The 13,756-nt window shown below is 39.2% G+C and overlaps 1 protein-coding gene across 14 annotated transcripts in view; it reads left to right on the top strand.

Moving 5' to 3' along the window:
• Window positions 1–13,756, top strand: part of LOC126291618 (echinoderm microtubule-associated protein-like 2) — a 552,411-nt gene that overhangs the window by 502,820 nt on the left and 35,835 nt on the right. For all 14 annotated transcript variants that reach the window (XM_049985164.1, XM_049985165.1, XM_049985159.1 and 11 more), the window contains 2 exons: window positions 1,553–1,648; window positions 9,018–9,255. In XM_049985164.1, coding sequence (XP_049841121.1) covers window positions 1,553–1,648; window positions 9,018–9,255 — 334 coding nt within the window. The remainder of the gene's footprint in view (window positions 1–1,552; window positions 1,649–9,017; window positions 9,256–13,756) is intronic.

Here is a 13,756-nt window from a genome sequence, read left to right as displayed (position 1 = left end):
GGGCCCAAAGTTTTGCTTCTATCCTGGGGTTGTGATCTCACCAAAAAGAGAGATTTGCTGGATAAATAGTAGGTGTGGAGATATGTATATCAGTTTTTTTCATTTTTTAAATTTCTAATTGGTTGAGTTTGGCCCCCTTTTCCTCTGCACGTAGGACTTGTATATCTCTTGTGTATTTGTGGTTATTCGATCTACCCATCTAATTTTTAGCAGTTTCTTTGTAGAACACATCTCAATGTTTCTACTATCTTCTTCCCTGAATTGATTATAGGCCAAATTTCATTTCTGTACAGGGCTATACCCAAACAAACACCTTCAGGAAAGACATCCCAGCACTTAAATTTTTATTTAGTTTTAACAACTTTCTTTTTTTAGGAGTGCTTTTCTTGCTGTTAGCAGTCTAGATTTTACACTCCCTCTACATTGGTCATATCAATTTGTATTGCAAGCCAAATAGCGAAACTCTCCTGCAGTTTCCAGTGTCTCATTTCACAATGTAGTTCTGTCAGTACTACCAGATTTAATTCAACTAAAATTGGTTACTGTTGTCTGACATTGAATTATGTTCCCCTTGTAAGCTATTTTCAAGACATTATCTGCTGCCCAAGTCCTTTGCTATCTTTGACAGCATTGCCATGTCACTGGCAAATGTCAAAGTTTTAATTTCAATATGTAATTTGCTTTCCAATTTTGTCCTTGGTTTCTTTTACTGCTTGCTCAATGTACTGATCAAATAACATTGTGAAAGACTACAACCCTGTCACATTCTCTTCTTAACAACTCGTTCCCTTTCACATTCTTACTCTTTCTTACAACTGCAGTCTGGTTTCCGTAGATATTGTAGATAACTTTTTGCACTCTGTATTTCATACCTGCTATCTTCAGAATTTCAAATAGTGTGTTCCAGTCAACATTGTCAAAATCTTCCTCTCAATCTATAAATGCTATAAACATTGGCTTGCCTTTATTCAACATATCTTCTAAGATAAGTCATACAATCAGTACTGTCCTGCATGTTATGAGTACGTCTCTAGAACCCAAACTGATTTTCTTCAAGGGCAGCTTCTACCAGTTTTTTCATTTCTCTGTAAATAATTTGCATTGTTATTTTACACCCATGTCTTATTTTGCTGATGGCTAGGTAATATTCATGCCTGTTGGCACTTGTCTTCTTTTGAACAGAAATTACTATGTTCTTCTTGGAGTTGGAGGGTATTTTACCTGTTCCATACATCTTAGTTAACGGAAGCAAATAACTTGAAGTTTGGAATTAAATAATTAAAGAGGCAATGGTAAATGACACTAAAATGTCTAGTGCTTCAGCATAAATACAAGACCACAAGGAACCAAAAAAAGAATAGCTGACACAGATATATACCAAAGGATATAATTATTTACTGCATTTATTTTAGTCCATTGAACTCTTGGTAGTTTGTCTAGGCAGTGGCACTATATGTCTGGGTGTGCAGTTACTCAGTTAAAGGGTAATTTTTGTGCCTTCATTTATGCACTGTTCAGAGATGCACTGAGTGTGTATACTGTGTTTTCACAGGATGGAGGGACCTTGCTGTGTGCAGTGGATGAAGCCCCTGACCACAACATCTCCATCTGGGACTGGCAGAAGAGCCACAGGATCACAGAGACCAAGGTGAGGATTTTGAAGCCAGTTTTCAGAACAGTGTTCATCATGAATGGTAATTGTGGAAAGAAGTGTTGTAAATGGTGCCACGTGTTGATCATGGTGGAAGTAACATAGCAAGACAAGATCCTTCATAAAATACTCACTGTATTTATGGGAAAAAAGGCACTGATGAGTCACAGCTGACACTAGTGCCCTGTTCGTTTTAGTATCCATGGTGGAGGTGATGGAGAACTGGGAGAGAGATGAATTTGGGGCCATAAATGCTGAGTTCAGCAACCTGGACGTGTGAGTGGATCTTACTTGCAGAGGGATTTCTGGCTGAAGCTCTCACAAATATCCCGATCCTTATTAATACCCCTCTAGTACTTCCAGCTACAGGAGTTAACAGTGCTGCAGCTCATGGTTGTACAATTTCCCTCCTAAACTCCTCAGTTTCTGAGAATTGCAACACACACAAGGTTCTCCTCTATGTAGGTTGTGTATAATACTCTGACAGAATGGGAATTGTTACACTGTGAAACAGTGGACCAGTATTATCAGACTTAACTGATCACTCTCAGTTCCTGGTAGAACAAGATTAAAATAAATGGAAAAATTCAATATAGTGCTTTTCATATATTAACAAATTTCATGGAGACATTCATCACATAAAGAGTATTTATTTCTTAAATTATCAATTCTTTCAGAATTGAGGTCACCCAACAACAGTATCAGTTGTGACCCCATGGGCATGAATACACTCTTGTATTTGATGTGGGGTGGAAATAGAAAACCTTCCAAAGCTACACTGAGCAATTTCATGTTATGCCTGAAACACTTTCTGTGTCAGTTATTGCTGGCTGGTTCAAAAGTATTGTCTTCCCAAGCTGTACAGATGACAAATCTGCGGTTCCTGGAGGACAGTGAAGAATCCATAGACTTCTAAAGATGTTTGTTGAGTAAACTGCAGTTGGGGTCTTGCTTTATCATGCTGAAGCATTCCATTTCCAATATTGTGAAAATTATACATTGTTACTCGCCATAAAGGTGACATACTGAGTTGCAGCCATGCACAATGAAAAGATCATTACAGATTGAGCTTTTGGCCAATGCCATCTTCAGGAAGGAGACAGAGCAGCCAGAGATAGTGGTAATCTGCGCATGAGGGGTGTGTGTGTGTGTGTGTGTGTGTGTGTGTGTGTGTGTGTGTGTGTGTGTGTGTGTGTGTGCGGCCTTTCTGAAGAATTCAGCTGAAAACTCATTGTGTAACAGTCTTTTCATTGTGCCTGTCTGGAGCTCACTGTATCAGCTTTATGGTGAGTAGCAATCTATCCTTTACATACCATTGTTAGTATTCCAACTTGGACTTTCCACTGTTTGAAATATCCCACTTGGTACCATGGTCATGAGGGGTATGGAAACAGGGATTGCCATTCCTTCTACAGTGGAATTTTGATTGTACGTTCCCCAATTTTATATTTTTCAAGATTCCACAACATAAATTCATAGTCCTTGTGAAAAACCCATAAGATAAATGCTAAAAATTCCCAATTTTACATTTCTTCCCAGTAAGGTTTACCTCATCTCTACATTCTTACTTGATGTGTCACTTGACTTCATCCCGTTTTCTTCTTATTGACATTTGATGTGACTGAATGTGTTATAAGTGGCACAAAAAACACATGGTTTGCACCGTGGGTGGTTCTGGATTTAAGGGAATATTTTAGGCCGTTGTGAAGAGAGGAGACACGAGAGAGGAAATACTGATGTAAGTCATGATCGGCATTGCCAGCACACTTGAAACATTTAGCTTCATCATGCAATTGTGATACAACCATTTCTAGGTTGCGACAGCAATGGAAAAACAGGCCAGTCGAAGCAAAGTGATCCAGACTGAGCCAATATGGAACAAAGGGGCCCAGCTACCACCTCTCTGCTGCCTTTTGTAGTTCAGTGTTGTCTGTTCGAATATATTCTGATGTACTGTATTCAGGAACAGTATTGATTGTCAATCTTTCAAATTCAAACACTGTGTCTTGGAGGATATGCTCAGTCAAAATCATGGTAACATCGGCCATTTCTGGCTAGTGAGATCTTACCAGCTGGTGACATGTTAAGTCACCCAACAGCCAGTGCACCTACCACATCACACATAAACTGAGCTTGCCTGCTGGATGTGTGGAGAAGGGCATTGGCCCTTCAGTGGCAGGAGTGCAGTTAGGGGTGAAATCATTTTGTGAATTGCTGAAAATATGCTTTTCGTGTAGATCATGTGCTACAGATATTGAACTATGGTTTTATGATAGCACATTTTAAAGATTTTCTTTTTCATATCTGGCATGATACAGTTGCAATCTTGATATGAAAAGTTCTGTTGATGGTAGATATACAGTAGCTATTATGTATCCTTCATCATCTGTAGAAGCAACTGTTTCCCACTGAAAACAGGCTCATTTGGGAATGAAATTTTAATCAATGTATCTCACAGGTATTGATATACTGAGATATGTTTGGTGGCATTCAGTCAAGGTGTAACACTTTCTATTCCTGTTGAGTGTATAATTGTTCTTTGCATCACACCCTATAGATTGTAAAGATTGGCAGCAGTGATAGAAGGTATGAAGTGAAACCATAGTGTCTGAGCTTTCTTTTAAATTTAAATTTTACAAATTTTATAGAAATTCATCTAATAAGCTTGTAATGTCAATCAGGAAAGTAAACTCATTTTTCCACATCTGTTTCTCCAAGGAGAAGGAAACCACACGCTCTACAGTTTTCAGTTTAATTCACCATGTTCGACAATTTTTGCTTTATTCTGAACACAAAGGAGAAATCTCTCAAAAATTACAGCATGTTGGAAAATCACTCAGTTACCTTGTATCCAGATACCAGTTTGTTTGACGATTTTTTACTTACTCTTTAAAATCTATGTTTTTTTAAGGACTGATGAAATTCATTACAACAAATTATTGCATAAATATTGTATTGTACATTCACTGATCCAAATTTTATACAAACTATGGAGAGGGTTACAATTTTTAATCATGTATACAAGTTACATAAGTTTCTGCATGTATTTTGGGAGTTTTAACCTTTTCCTGTCTGCACCACACACAAAAATAGAAAGGTGTTTAACTGAACATGCTGGTGAGCATTCAGCCTTCTTTCAATGATTACCAAGTCAGTCTTGCTGCCATATCCAACAGTTGCCCATACCATCATTCCAGAAACTGAAGACTTCAACACACCACCCACAGTCACTTCCTCTGACCTTTCACAATATTGTGCATGCACACATTGATCTGACTGTCACAAACTGAAGCAAGAGTCATGGCTGAACATCACAGATTGTCCCAGTTGACTCTGGGCGTATACCATGCAACTCTTTGTGTTACGGTGTCAGTCGTAAACAATGCAAGACAACTCAAGATCTTGCCACAGCTTCCAGTAATCTGTTCCTGACAATTCATGTAACCTCTGCCTCCACTCATAAGTGGAACAGGGAAGGAAATGTCAAGTATTGATTCAAAGTATGCTCTGCCATGCACTGTGAGGTGACTTGCAGAAAAAGTTTGTAGACGTAGATGCACAGATTTTGGTTGTTGTCATCAGTCAATTCATCAGAATGGCAATCAATCTTACATTTGTTGTGGAGGACCTATGCTTGTTTTCCTTGCCACAGTGTGCCAAGCCTGTGTGATCTTTTGCTGTGATGCTACCATATACCTCATACCAATGATATGACCTTCCTCAGAGTCCAAAAGATGGTGATAAATGCATGTGATGTGCACTGGGCAGGCTATGAGAAGGTCTGTTGATGGTAGACACACAGTAGCTGTACCCTTCATCTGTAGGAGTGACTTTCCCTGTTGAAATTATGCTCTCTGAAGAATGACATTTGAATCAGTATATCTCACAGCATGGATATACTGGGGTATGTTTGGTGGCATCCAGTCAAGGAGTCACACTTTCAATCTTCGTGAGTGTATAATTGTATCGAAAGGAAAATCCACTTTGGAAAACTGTAAAACTACAATCAGACACAAAGGCTGATCAGTGTTTCTAAGTACAGCCAATAGACACAGTTAAAAGTAGAAGAGACTATTCCTACTTCTCAGGCTGCTAGTTCCTTCCCAAGGGGGCAAAGAGGAGAAGTTTGTGAAGGACTGATTAGTTGCTGAGATCTCTGATTGAGAGAGAGACCCACTTACTGTGAGGCAGACATCAGCAAGAGTTGGTGGCCAAAGATAAGTCCACATCTGAAATAAGATTGTCTCTTCCTAACGTCCAACTCATGTCACCCATGGTCACTTTATGTTGCTGTCCTAACCTCCTTAGCACCCTGTTCATAGCATATGACTGCCCCAGACTATTATGTATACCCCCAGGGTCCTCTCGTGTGCAGTCTCCAACCTTTTACTCTATCCAACACCACCTTATTCATCTGTCTCTCTCAATCTCCCAACAATTTGGTTACTGTCAGCCACCAAAATACATCACCACAAGCAATGAAATGGCTATTGTTAGAACACAAAAATGTGCTATTCCTAACTTTGAGACAGATAATTTAAAACTGTATTTGCATAACTTTTCCTTCATTTTTTCAGAAGCAAGAGATAGTTAAACATCTTTCCAGTCACCAACTCAGACTTGATTATAAATTACCATCTGAACTGCATCATCTTTGTACTATGTAAAATCAGGAAGTACTGACAACCAAACACTGCCCTGAACAGAGTCACACAGTTGCAGCCATTTAATCTTTGACATTGACAATGAATTTAAATTTTCTTCTTCATTACAACTCATCACATAGTTGGATTTTTAAAATTCATCTGATTTCATATTGCAGATAGCTTGACCTTTTTAATTAGACATAATTTTGTTTAATTGATGATGAGTTTCTGTGTTTTTGTTCTATTTCTTCTAATTCAATGATATCTTTAAATTTTACACAAAAAAATTCAGACGTTTACTAATGTATTAACTCTTTCAATATATCAGACTTTTAGAAAACTTACTTCTTTTTACGAAAATTTTGAGATTTTAGTTACATGAAAAATACACTGTTCCATACATAACTTGTTATTGACTGACATTATTTTTGTTTTTACAGTTATTCAGTAGAAGTTATAAATACGAGAGCTCTGAAAAATAATCAAAACTTAGAAATAATTATGTGAATTGAAGTCAATGTAAAGACTGAAGAGAAAGAATATGAGCATGAAATATATATATATATATATATATAAAACAGAAAGAAACTTCCACATGGGAAAAATATATTAAAAACAAAGATTCCAAGACTTACCAAGCGGGAAAGCGCCGGCAGACAGGCACATGAACAAAACACACAAACACACACACAGAATTACGAGCTTTCGCAACTGGCAGTTGCTTCGTCAGGAAAGAGGGAGGGAGAGGGAAAAATGAAAGGATGTGGGTTTTAAGGGAGAGGGTAAGGAGTCATTCCAATCCCGGGAGCGGAAAGACTTCCCTTAGGGGAAAAAAAGGACAGGTGTACACTCGCGCACACACACACACACATATCCATCCGCACATACACAGACACAAGCAGACATATTTAAAGGCAAAGAGTTAAGGGCAGAGATGTCAGTCGAGGTGGAAGTACAGAGGCAAAGAAGTTGTTGACAGACAGTTGAGGTATGAGCGGCGGCAACTTGAAATTAGCGGAGGTTGAGGCCTGGCGGATATCGAGAAGAGAGGATATACTGAAGGGCGAGTTCCCATCTCCAGAGTTCGGATAGGTTGGTGTTGGTGGGAAGTATCCAGATAACTCGGACGGTGTAACACTGTGCCAAGATGTGCTGGCCGTGCATCAAGGCATGTTTAGCCACAGGGTGATCCTCATTACCAACAAACACTGTCTGCCTGTGTCCATTCATGTGAATGGACAGTTTGTTGCTGGTCATTCCCACATAGAAAGCATCACAGTGCAGGCAGGTCAGTTGGTAAATCACGTGGGTGCTTTCACATGTGGCTCTCCCTTTGATCGTGTACACCTTCCGGGTTACAGGACTGGAGTAGGTGGTGGTGGGAGGGTGCATAGGACAGGTTTTACACCGGGGGCGGTTGCAAGGGTAGGAGCCAGAGGGTAGGGGAGGTGGTTTGGGGATTTCATAGGGATGAACCAAGAGGTTACGAAGGTTAGGTGGACGGCGGAAAGACACTCTTGGTGGAGTGGGGAGGATTTCATGAAGGATGGATCTCATTTCGGGGCAGGATTTTAGGAAGTCGTATCCCTGCTGGAGAGCCACATTCAAGGTCTGATCCAGTCCCGGGAAGTATTCTGTTACAAGTGGGGCACTTTTGGGGTTCTTCTGTGAGAGGTTCTGGGTTTGAGGGGATGAGGAAGTGGCTCTGGTTATCTGCTTCTGTACCAGGTTGGGAGGGTAGTTGCGGGATGCGAAAGCTGTTTTCAGGTTGTTGGTGTAATGGTCGAGGGATTCAGGACTGGAGCAGATTCGTTTGCCACGAAGGCCTAGGCTGTAGGGAAGGGACCGTTTGATATGGAATGGGTGGCAGCTGTCATAATGGAGGTACTGTTGCTTGTTGGTAGGTTTGATGTGGACGGATGTGTGCAGCTGGCCATTGGACAGATGGAGGTCAACATCTAGGAAAGTGGCATGGGATTTGGAGTAGGACCAGGTGAATCTGATGGAACCAAAGGAGTTGAGGTTGGAGAGGAAATTCTGGAGTTGTTCTTCACTGTGAGTCCAGATCATGAAGATGTCATCAATAAATCTGTACCAAACTTTGGGTTGGCAGGCTTGGGTAACCAAGAAGGCTTCCTCTAAGCGACCCATAAATAGGTTGGCATACGAGGGGGCCATCCTGGTACCCATGGCTGTTCCCTTTAATTGTTGGTATGTCTGGCCTTCAAAAGTGAAGAAGTTGTGGGTCAGGATGAAGCTGGCTAAGGTGACGAGGAAAGAGGTTTTAGGTAGGGTGGCAGGTGATCGGCGTGAAAGGAAGTGCTCCATTGCAGCGAGGCCCTGGACATGCGGGATATTTGTGTATAGGGAAGTGGCATCAATGGTTACCAGGATGGTTTCTGGGGGTAACAGACTGGGTACGGATTCCAGGCGTTCGAGAAAGTGGTTGGTGTCTTTGATGAAGGATGGGAGACTGCATGTAATGGGTTGAAGGTGTTGATCTACGTAGGCAGAGATACGTTCTGTGGGGGCTTGGTAACCAGCTACAATGGGGCGGCCAGGATGTGTACCAATATTACAGATATACCTGTTGTGCAGGCAGCCTACTGACCATTTTCTGGGGAATGTGTATGTATCTGTGCTTGTGGTAGAATGTCTCATACCTCATTAAGTATGTGTAAAATTATTGTGTACTAACCGAATGTGGTCATCACGAACAGTGTTCTGCAGACACGGTAGTCGCAGCAGAGTTCCACCCCCTGGACAAGAACAGCATTGTCACATGTGGCAAGTCGCATATCAACTTCTGGACACTCGACGCTGGTGGAACCCTCTACAAACGGATGGGTATCTTCGAGAACAGGGATAAACCAAAGTATGTCACTTGTCTCGCTTTCACCGGCCAGGGTGATGTCGTCTCTGGAGACTCCAATGGGAACGTCATTGTCTGGGGAAGAGGTTAGTATTCACTTGCATCCATTTCTTGGTCACAGTCTCCTTCCCTCTAGTCACTGTTTATTCAAATTCATAGCACTTACTTGTGCACACTTTGATATTCTGAAGGAAGCAGGAATAAAATACAGGGAGTGAAAAGTTACTTACAAATTATACAGAAACCAGACTTTAGTAATAAGACTCTTAAGGACATGAAAATAAGCAGTAGTTTAAAAGGGTGTAAGATGAGGTTCTAGCTCATCTCTATGATAGTCTGTGCATTGAGCAAAGTGTCAAGGAAACTAAGAAGTCTGGAAAGGACATTTAAGTTCAGAGAGAAGAAGTTAAAACCTCAAGGTTTACCAGTTCCATTATAATGTTGTCATAAGTGGCAAATGGCCTGCAAGACTAATTGAAAGGAATAGGTAGCAGTTTGAAAAGAGATTATAAGATAAACCTTGACAGAAGAAGACAAAGGTAATAGTGTATAGTCAAATTAAATTAGGTGATGCAGATGGAATTAGATTAAGAAATGAGATGATGAAAGTAGTAGACTTTGGGTAGCAAAATAACTTAAAATGGGCAGAATGCAACAGCAAGAAAAGTGTTTCTGAAAAAGAGAAATTTGTTGATTTTGAACTTATCTGAAATTTTTCTGAAGATATTTATCTGTATTGTAACCATATGTGGAAGTGAAATGTTGATAGTTACTTCATAGAGAAGAGAACGGAAGCATTTGAAATGAGTTGATACAAAGAAAGCTCAAAATTAGATGGGTAGATAGAATAGAAAATGAACAGATACTGAATCAAGTTGAGAACAATAATTTATGGCATAGCTTGACTAAAATAAATGATCAGCTAATAGGACACATCTTGAGGCATCAGGAATAGTAAATTTGTTAATGAAAGGAAGTGTGAGGGTAAAAATAGTAGAGGGAGACCAAAGTTTCAGTACAGTAAAGAGCTTTAAATTTACAAGTGTTGCAGTAGTTATGCAGAGTGAAGATGCTTCCACAGGGGAACTGCATCAAACTGATCACCACAGCAGCAGCAATGACTTATGACTTGTAGTCCTTAAATGTGTATCTTGCATCTGTAAATGTGTGCTTTTTTGTTTGAATGTAGAAGACCACATCATTTCTCTAATTCTTGTCTGTTAGATTTTATGATATAAATGTATAATATGTACATCCAACATCCACACATGTTGTTTTTCAGGTTGCCAGAGATTCAAAAGTCACAATGTGAAAAATCCACACTGAACAGCGGGTGTTGCAGTGTTTCCCAACCAAATTTCTGAAGCATAGCCTTCGTCCAATTGGCAATGCGATGAGGAGGAAGGGAGGCGAGGGCAGCATTATCGTGCAACAGGATGAGTCTGTCCGATAGCGTTCCTGGGCTTTTTGGCTTTATGGCATGTCACAATTTCTAAAAAGTGTCGACATAGTGCTGTGCACTGGAACGGTTCCACACTCCAGGAATTCGACAAACAGATGCCCACTGCAGGTGAAGGAGAAGGTTGCCATGACCTTACCGGAACTTGGTTGAGCAGTTTTGGATTTCCTTGGCAGGGTAGATGTGGAATGTTTCCACTTTTGTCTTTGCCATGTGATCTTGCACTGTTAGAATGCTGTTGCAAAGTAATGACCACACCCACTCTGCCAATCGAATGAAAGCTATGGTTGAGCAATTTGGTTGGGAAACACAGCAGTACCCTCTGTACAGCTCAGACTTTTCACCATGTGGTTTTCAATGGTTTTCAATTCTTTGGCAAACTGAAGAAAGACATGCAGGGGCATTGGTTTGTCAGATGAGGAAGTGCTAAAGTAGGTGCGGGAGTTGATCTATCAGTGGCCAACAACATTCTACAAAATAGTAATTGATTGTCTTATCCCCCCAGTGAGTTAAATGTCTTACCATGTGTACTGACTGCTTTTGAATGGAACAATTCCATGGTCTCATTGTTTGGTTTTCGTTTGAACCTCCCCCCCCCCCCCTGCCCCCCTCCCAGTTAAGAGACAAGGAAACATCTAAATACAATCTTTCTTCTGTAGCAAAAAAAAAAAAAAAATATAATAATAATAATAATAATAATAATAATAATAATTGCGGGCCTAGAATGCAGCTGATCAGAAAGACAAGCCGATTATTGTATCTGTAATATTATACTAGAACCAAACACTAAATGGCACACTGAGCAAAAATCCTTGGTGTACAGTTGGAGGTTAAAACTGAGTCAACAGTCTATATTACTAAGTGACTATTGTAGGACACAGAACCTGGATCCAGTTGAAGGTTGCATATCTAATGGCTTCCAGGGCAACAAAAGTTTGATTTTCAATATTTCCTATAAATAGTGACTAAATTTAAAATGCTGACTCCATCTACTAATTATGAGGTATAATCTTATATGTAAAGTTCAACACAGAAAGTCAGGTATCAATATTTAGAAAATGTGTATATGACTGGAAGAAATGTAACCTACTCTAAGAAAATAGACAGACTATAGCCATTCAGCATTTGAGATTGAGAATGCTTAGTGACTTAAACATATTTTGTGCATAATTTCAAACCTTTTCTAAGCTTTTTCTCACTCGCATTCTCCACAAAATGATAAAAGGAAAAAAGTTTCACTTTAACTTAATTTTCACTGTTCATGCAGTAAAACTGCCATGTCAGGCATGATGTTTTGATTTATTACTTGCTTGTTACTACTAACTATATTTGCAATAGATTTTGCAGACAATATTCACATAAACCGATGAATGTAGCTGCAAAATTATATCACACAGAGCGCAGGAGATATGACGTCATGCACGTTGACTCATGAACTAGCTTTTGCTTAAAATGAGCACAATTTGTGCATAATGCATTCATCCAGTGTCTGACAATGAGAGCACTTAGTGGCTTCCAATAAACATAATTTTAAACCTTGTCAAAGTTTTTCTCACTAACATGCTTAACTTCAAATATTTAACACATTAACTCATTTCTATATTATTCACAAATTTGAAGCTGTTTTATACAGGTGAGTTGTATTCTTTAAAGAATTGGGGTTTTACTGGTAGTAAATTAATCAAGCAGTACAGTACAACACAGCACAGCACAGCAGTTTTTTCCCTTAAAAGTACTTTCTAATTGTGCTTGCGTTTAGACAAGTGTGTTGGCTTCTTTTGCATATTTTCACTGCCTGTTCTGTTAGGCAAGTAGCTTCTGATGCAGAGTCACCCAAAACAAATAAATTATTTGTTCATCATAACTGAATGGTAAGAATATTATGTGAAATGAGTAACCACACATCTTTAGAGTGCTCCCCATTTGCTTATGGTGAATGGGGGCAGGGGGTTCTTTTGGTACAGTCAAGACATAATAAGCCTAAACATCTTTGTTTTATAAGTAAAAATGTAAGTACCACATACAAACTGTTCAAAAAGACATGTTGACTCTATACAGCATCTTGACAGACTAGAATAAATATAAAAAAATTTCATGGATCACTCAAATTTTTCTGCAACAGTCACATCTTCTGTCCTCTTTCCTTTAACAACCTTGAAACTCCTACATTCACTTCCCAAAAACATTTACTCTGCTGTTAAGGTGTTAAAGACGTTCTCATATAACATAAAGTGATAAATTGTGAGTTGCTACCAATTTAAAAGAAAACAGAGCTGTTCCTTTTACAAATTATCTGAATAGTTAGATAAAAGTTTGAAAGTTCATGTTGGCCACATTGTACAGTAAGTGTTCATACTAAAGTGAAAGTAGCTGTGAATGGTTGTCTAATGTAAGGATGACTCGGTATTTACGGAAGTGAATAAGTATTTCCTTGTTGAAATATATTTGTAATGAAATAAAGATTTTGCTACAAATAACACATAAAAGGTAAATACATGGTAAAAAAAATGCAGAAGTAGTTGCTTCCCTTCTACTGTAATGATCATATATATGCAAACAAGCCACACATACTTTTTCCCAAATTTAGTGACAAAAAACTAGGGTACACAGATTAATTGCAATAATGTTGGTACTGCCCTGAATCCAGCAATAGATCTCATTATTATACAGCTTTTCTGCAGCCTGTGATATATCAGTAGTGTGTTAAAAGTGAAGTATTAACTGCATGTTTAATTGTTAATTATGCCTACAAGCTCTTGTTGCCACTCGTACATGACTACAGAAAAACTTAAGATTGTTGAAGAAGCAGAAACTGGATAGTGGGAAGAACATGTGGTGTGAGAGGGGGTTGTATTTGTGACTGGCAAAAAACAAAATGTGGATTAAAGAAATAAACAGTAATTGTCAGGCATTTTGGAGCAAAGTATATGGACCTCAAAAAAGGGCTCTGTGATTATAAAGATGAGAAGCAACATTATGGATGTGCAGTGACTTGTGAAATGTGCCAACTCAAAGCACTAGCTTAAGCCAAAGATTAGACATCACCAGTTTCAAAGCTAGCCAGGACTGGCTGGATATCAAATTTTTTCAAATGAAATGGATTAGGCTTCCAGAGGAAACTGACCTTC

This window comes from Schistocerca gregaria, chromosome 9 (assembly GCF_023897955.1).
Source record: "Schistocerca gregaria isolate iqSchGreg1 chromosome 9, iqSchGreg1.2, whole genome shotgun sequence".
Taxonomy (NCBI): Eukaryota; Metazoa; Arthropoda; class Insecta; order Orthoptera; family Acrididae; genus Schistocerca; species Schistocerca gregaria.
Note: the sequence above shows the minus strand (reverse complement) of the source record. Positions and strands in the feature narration are given on the sequence as shown.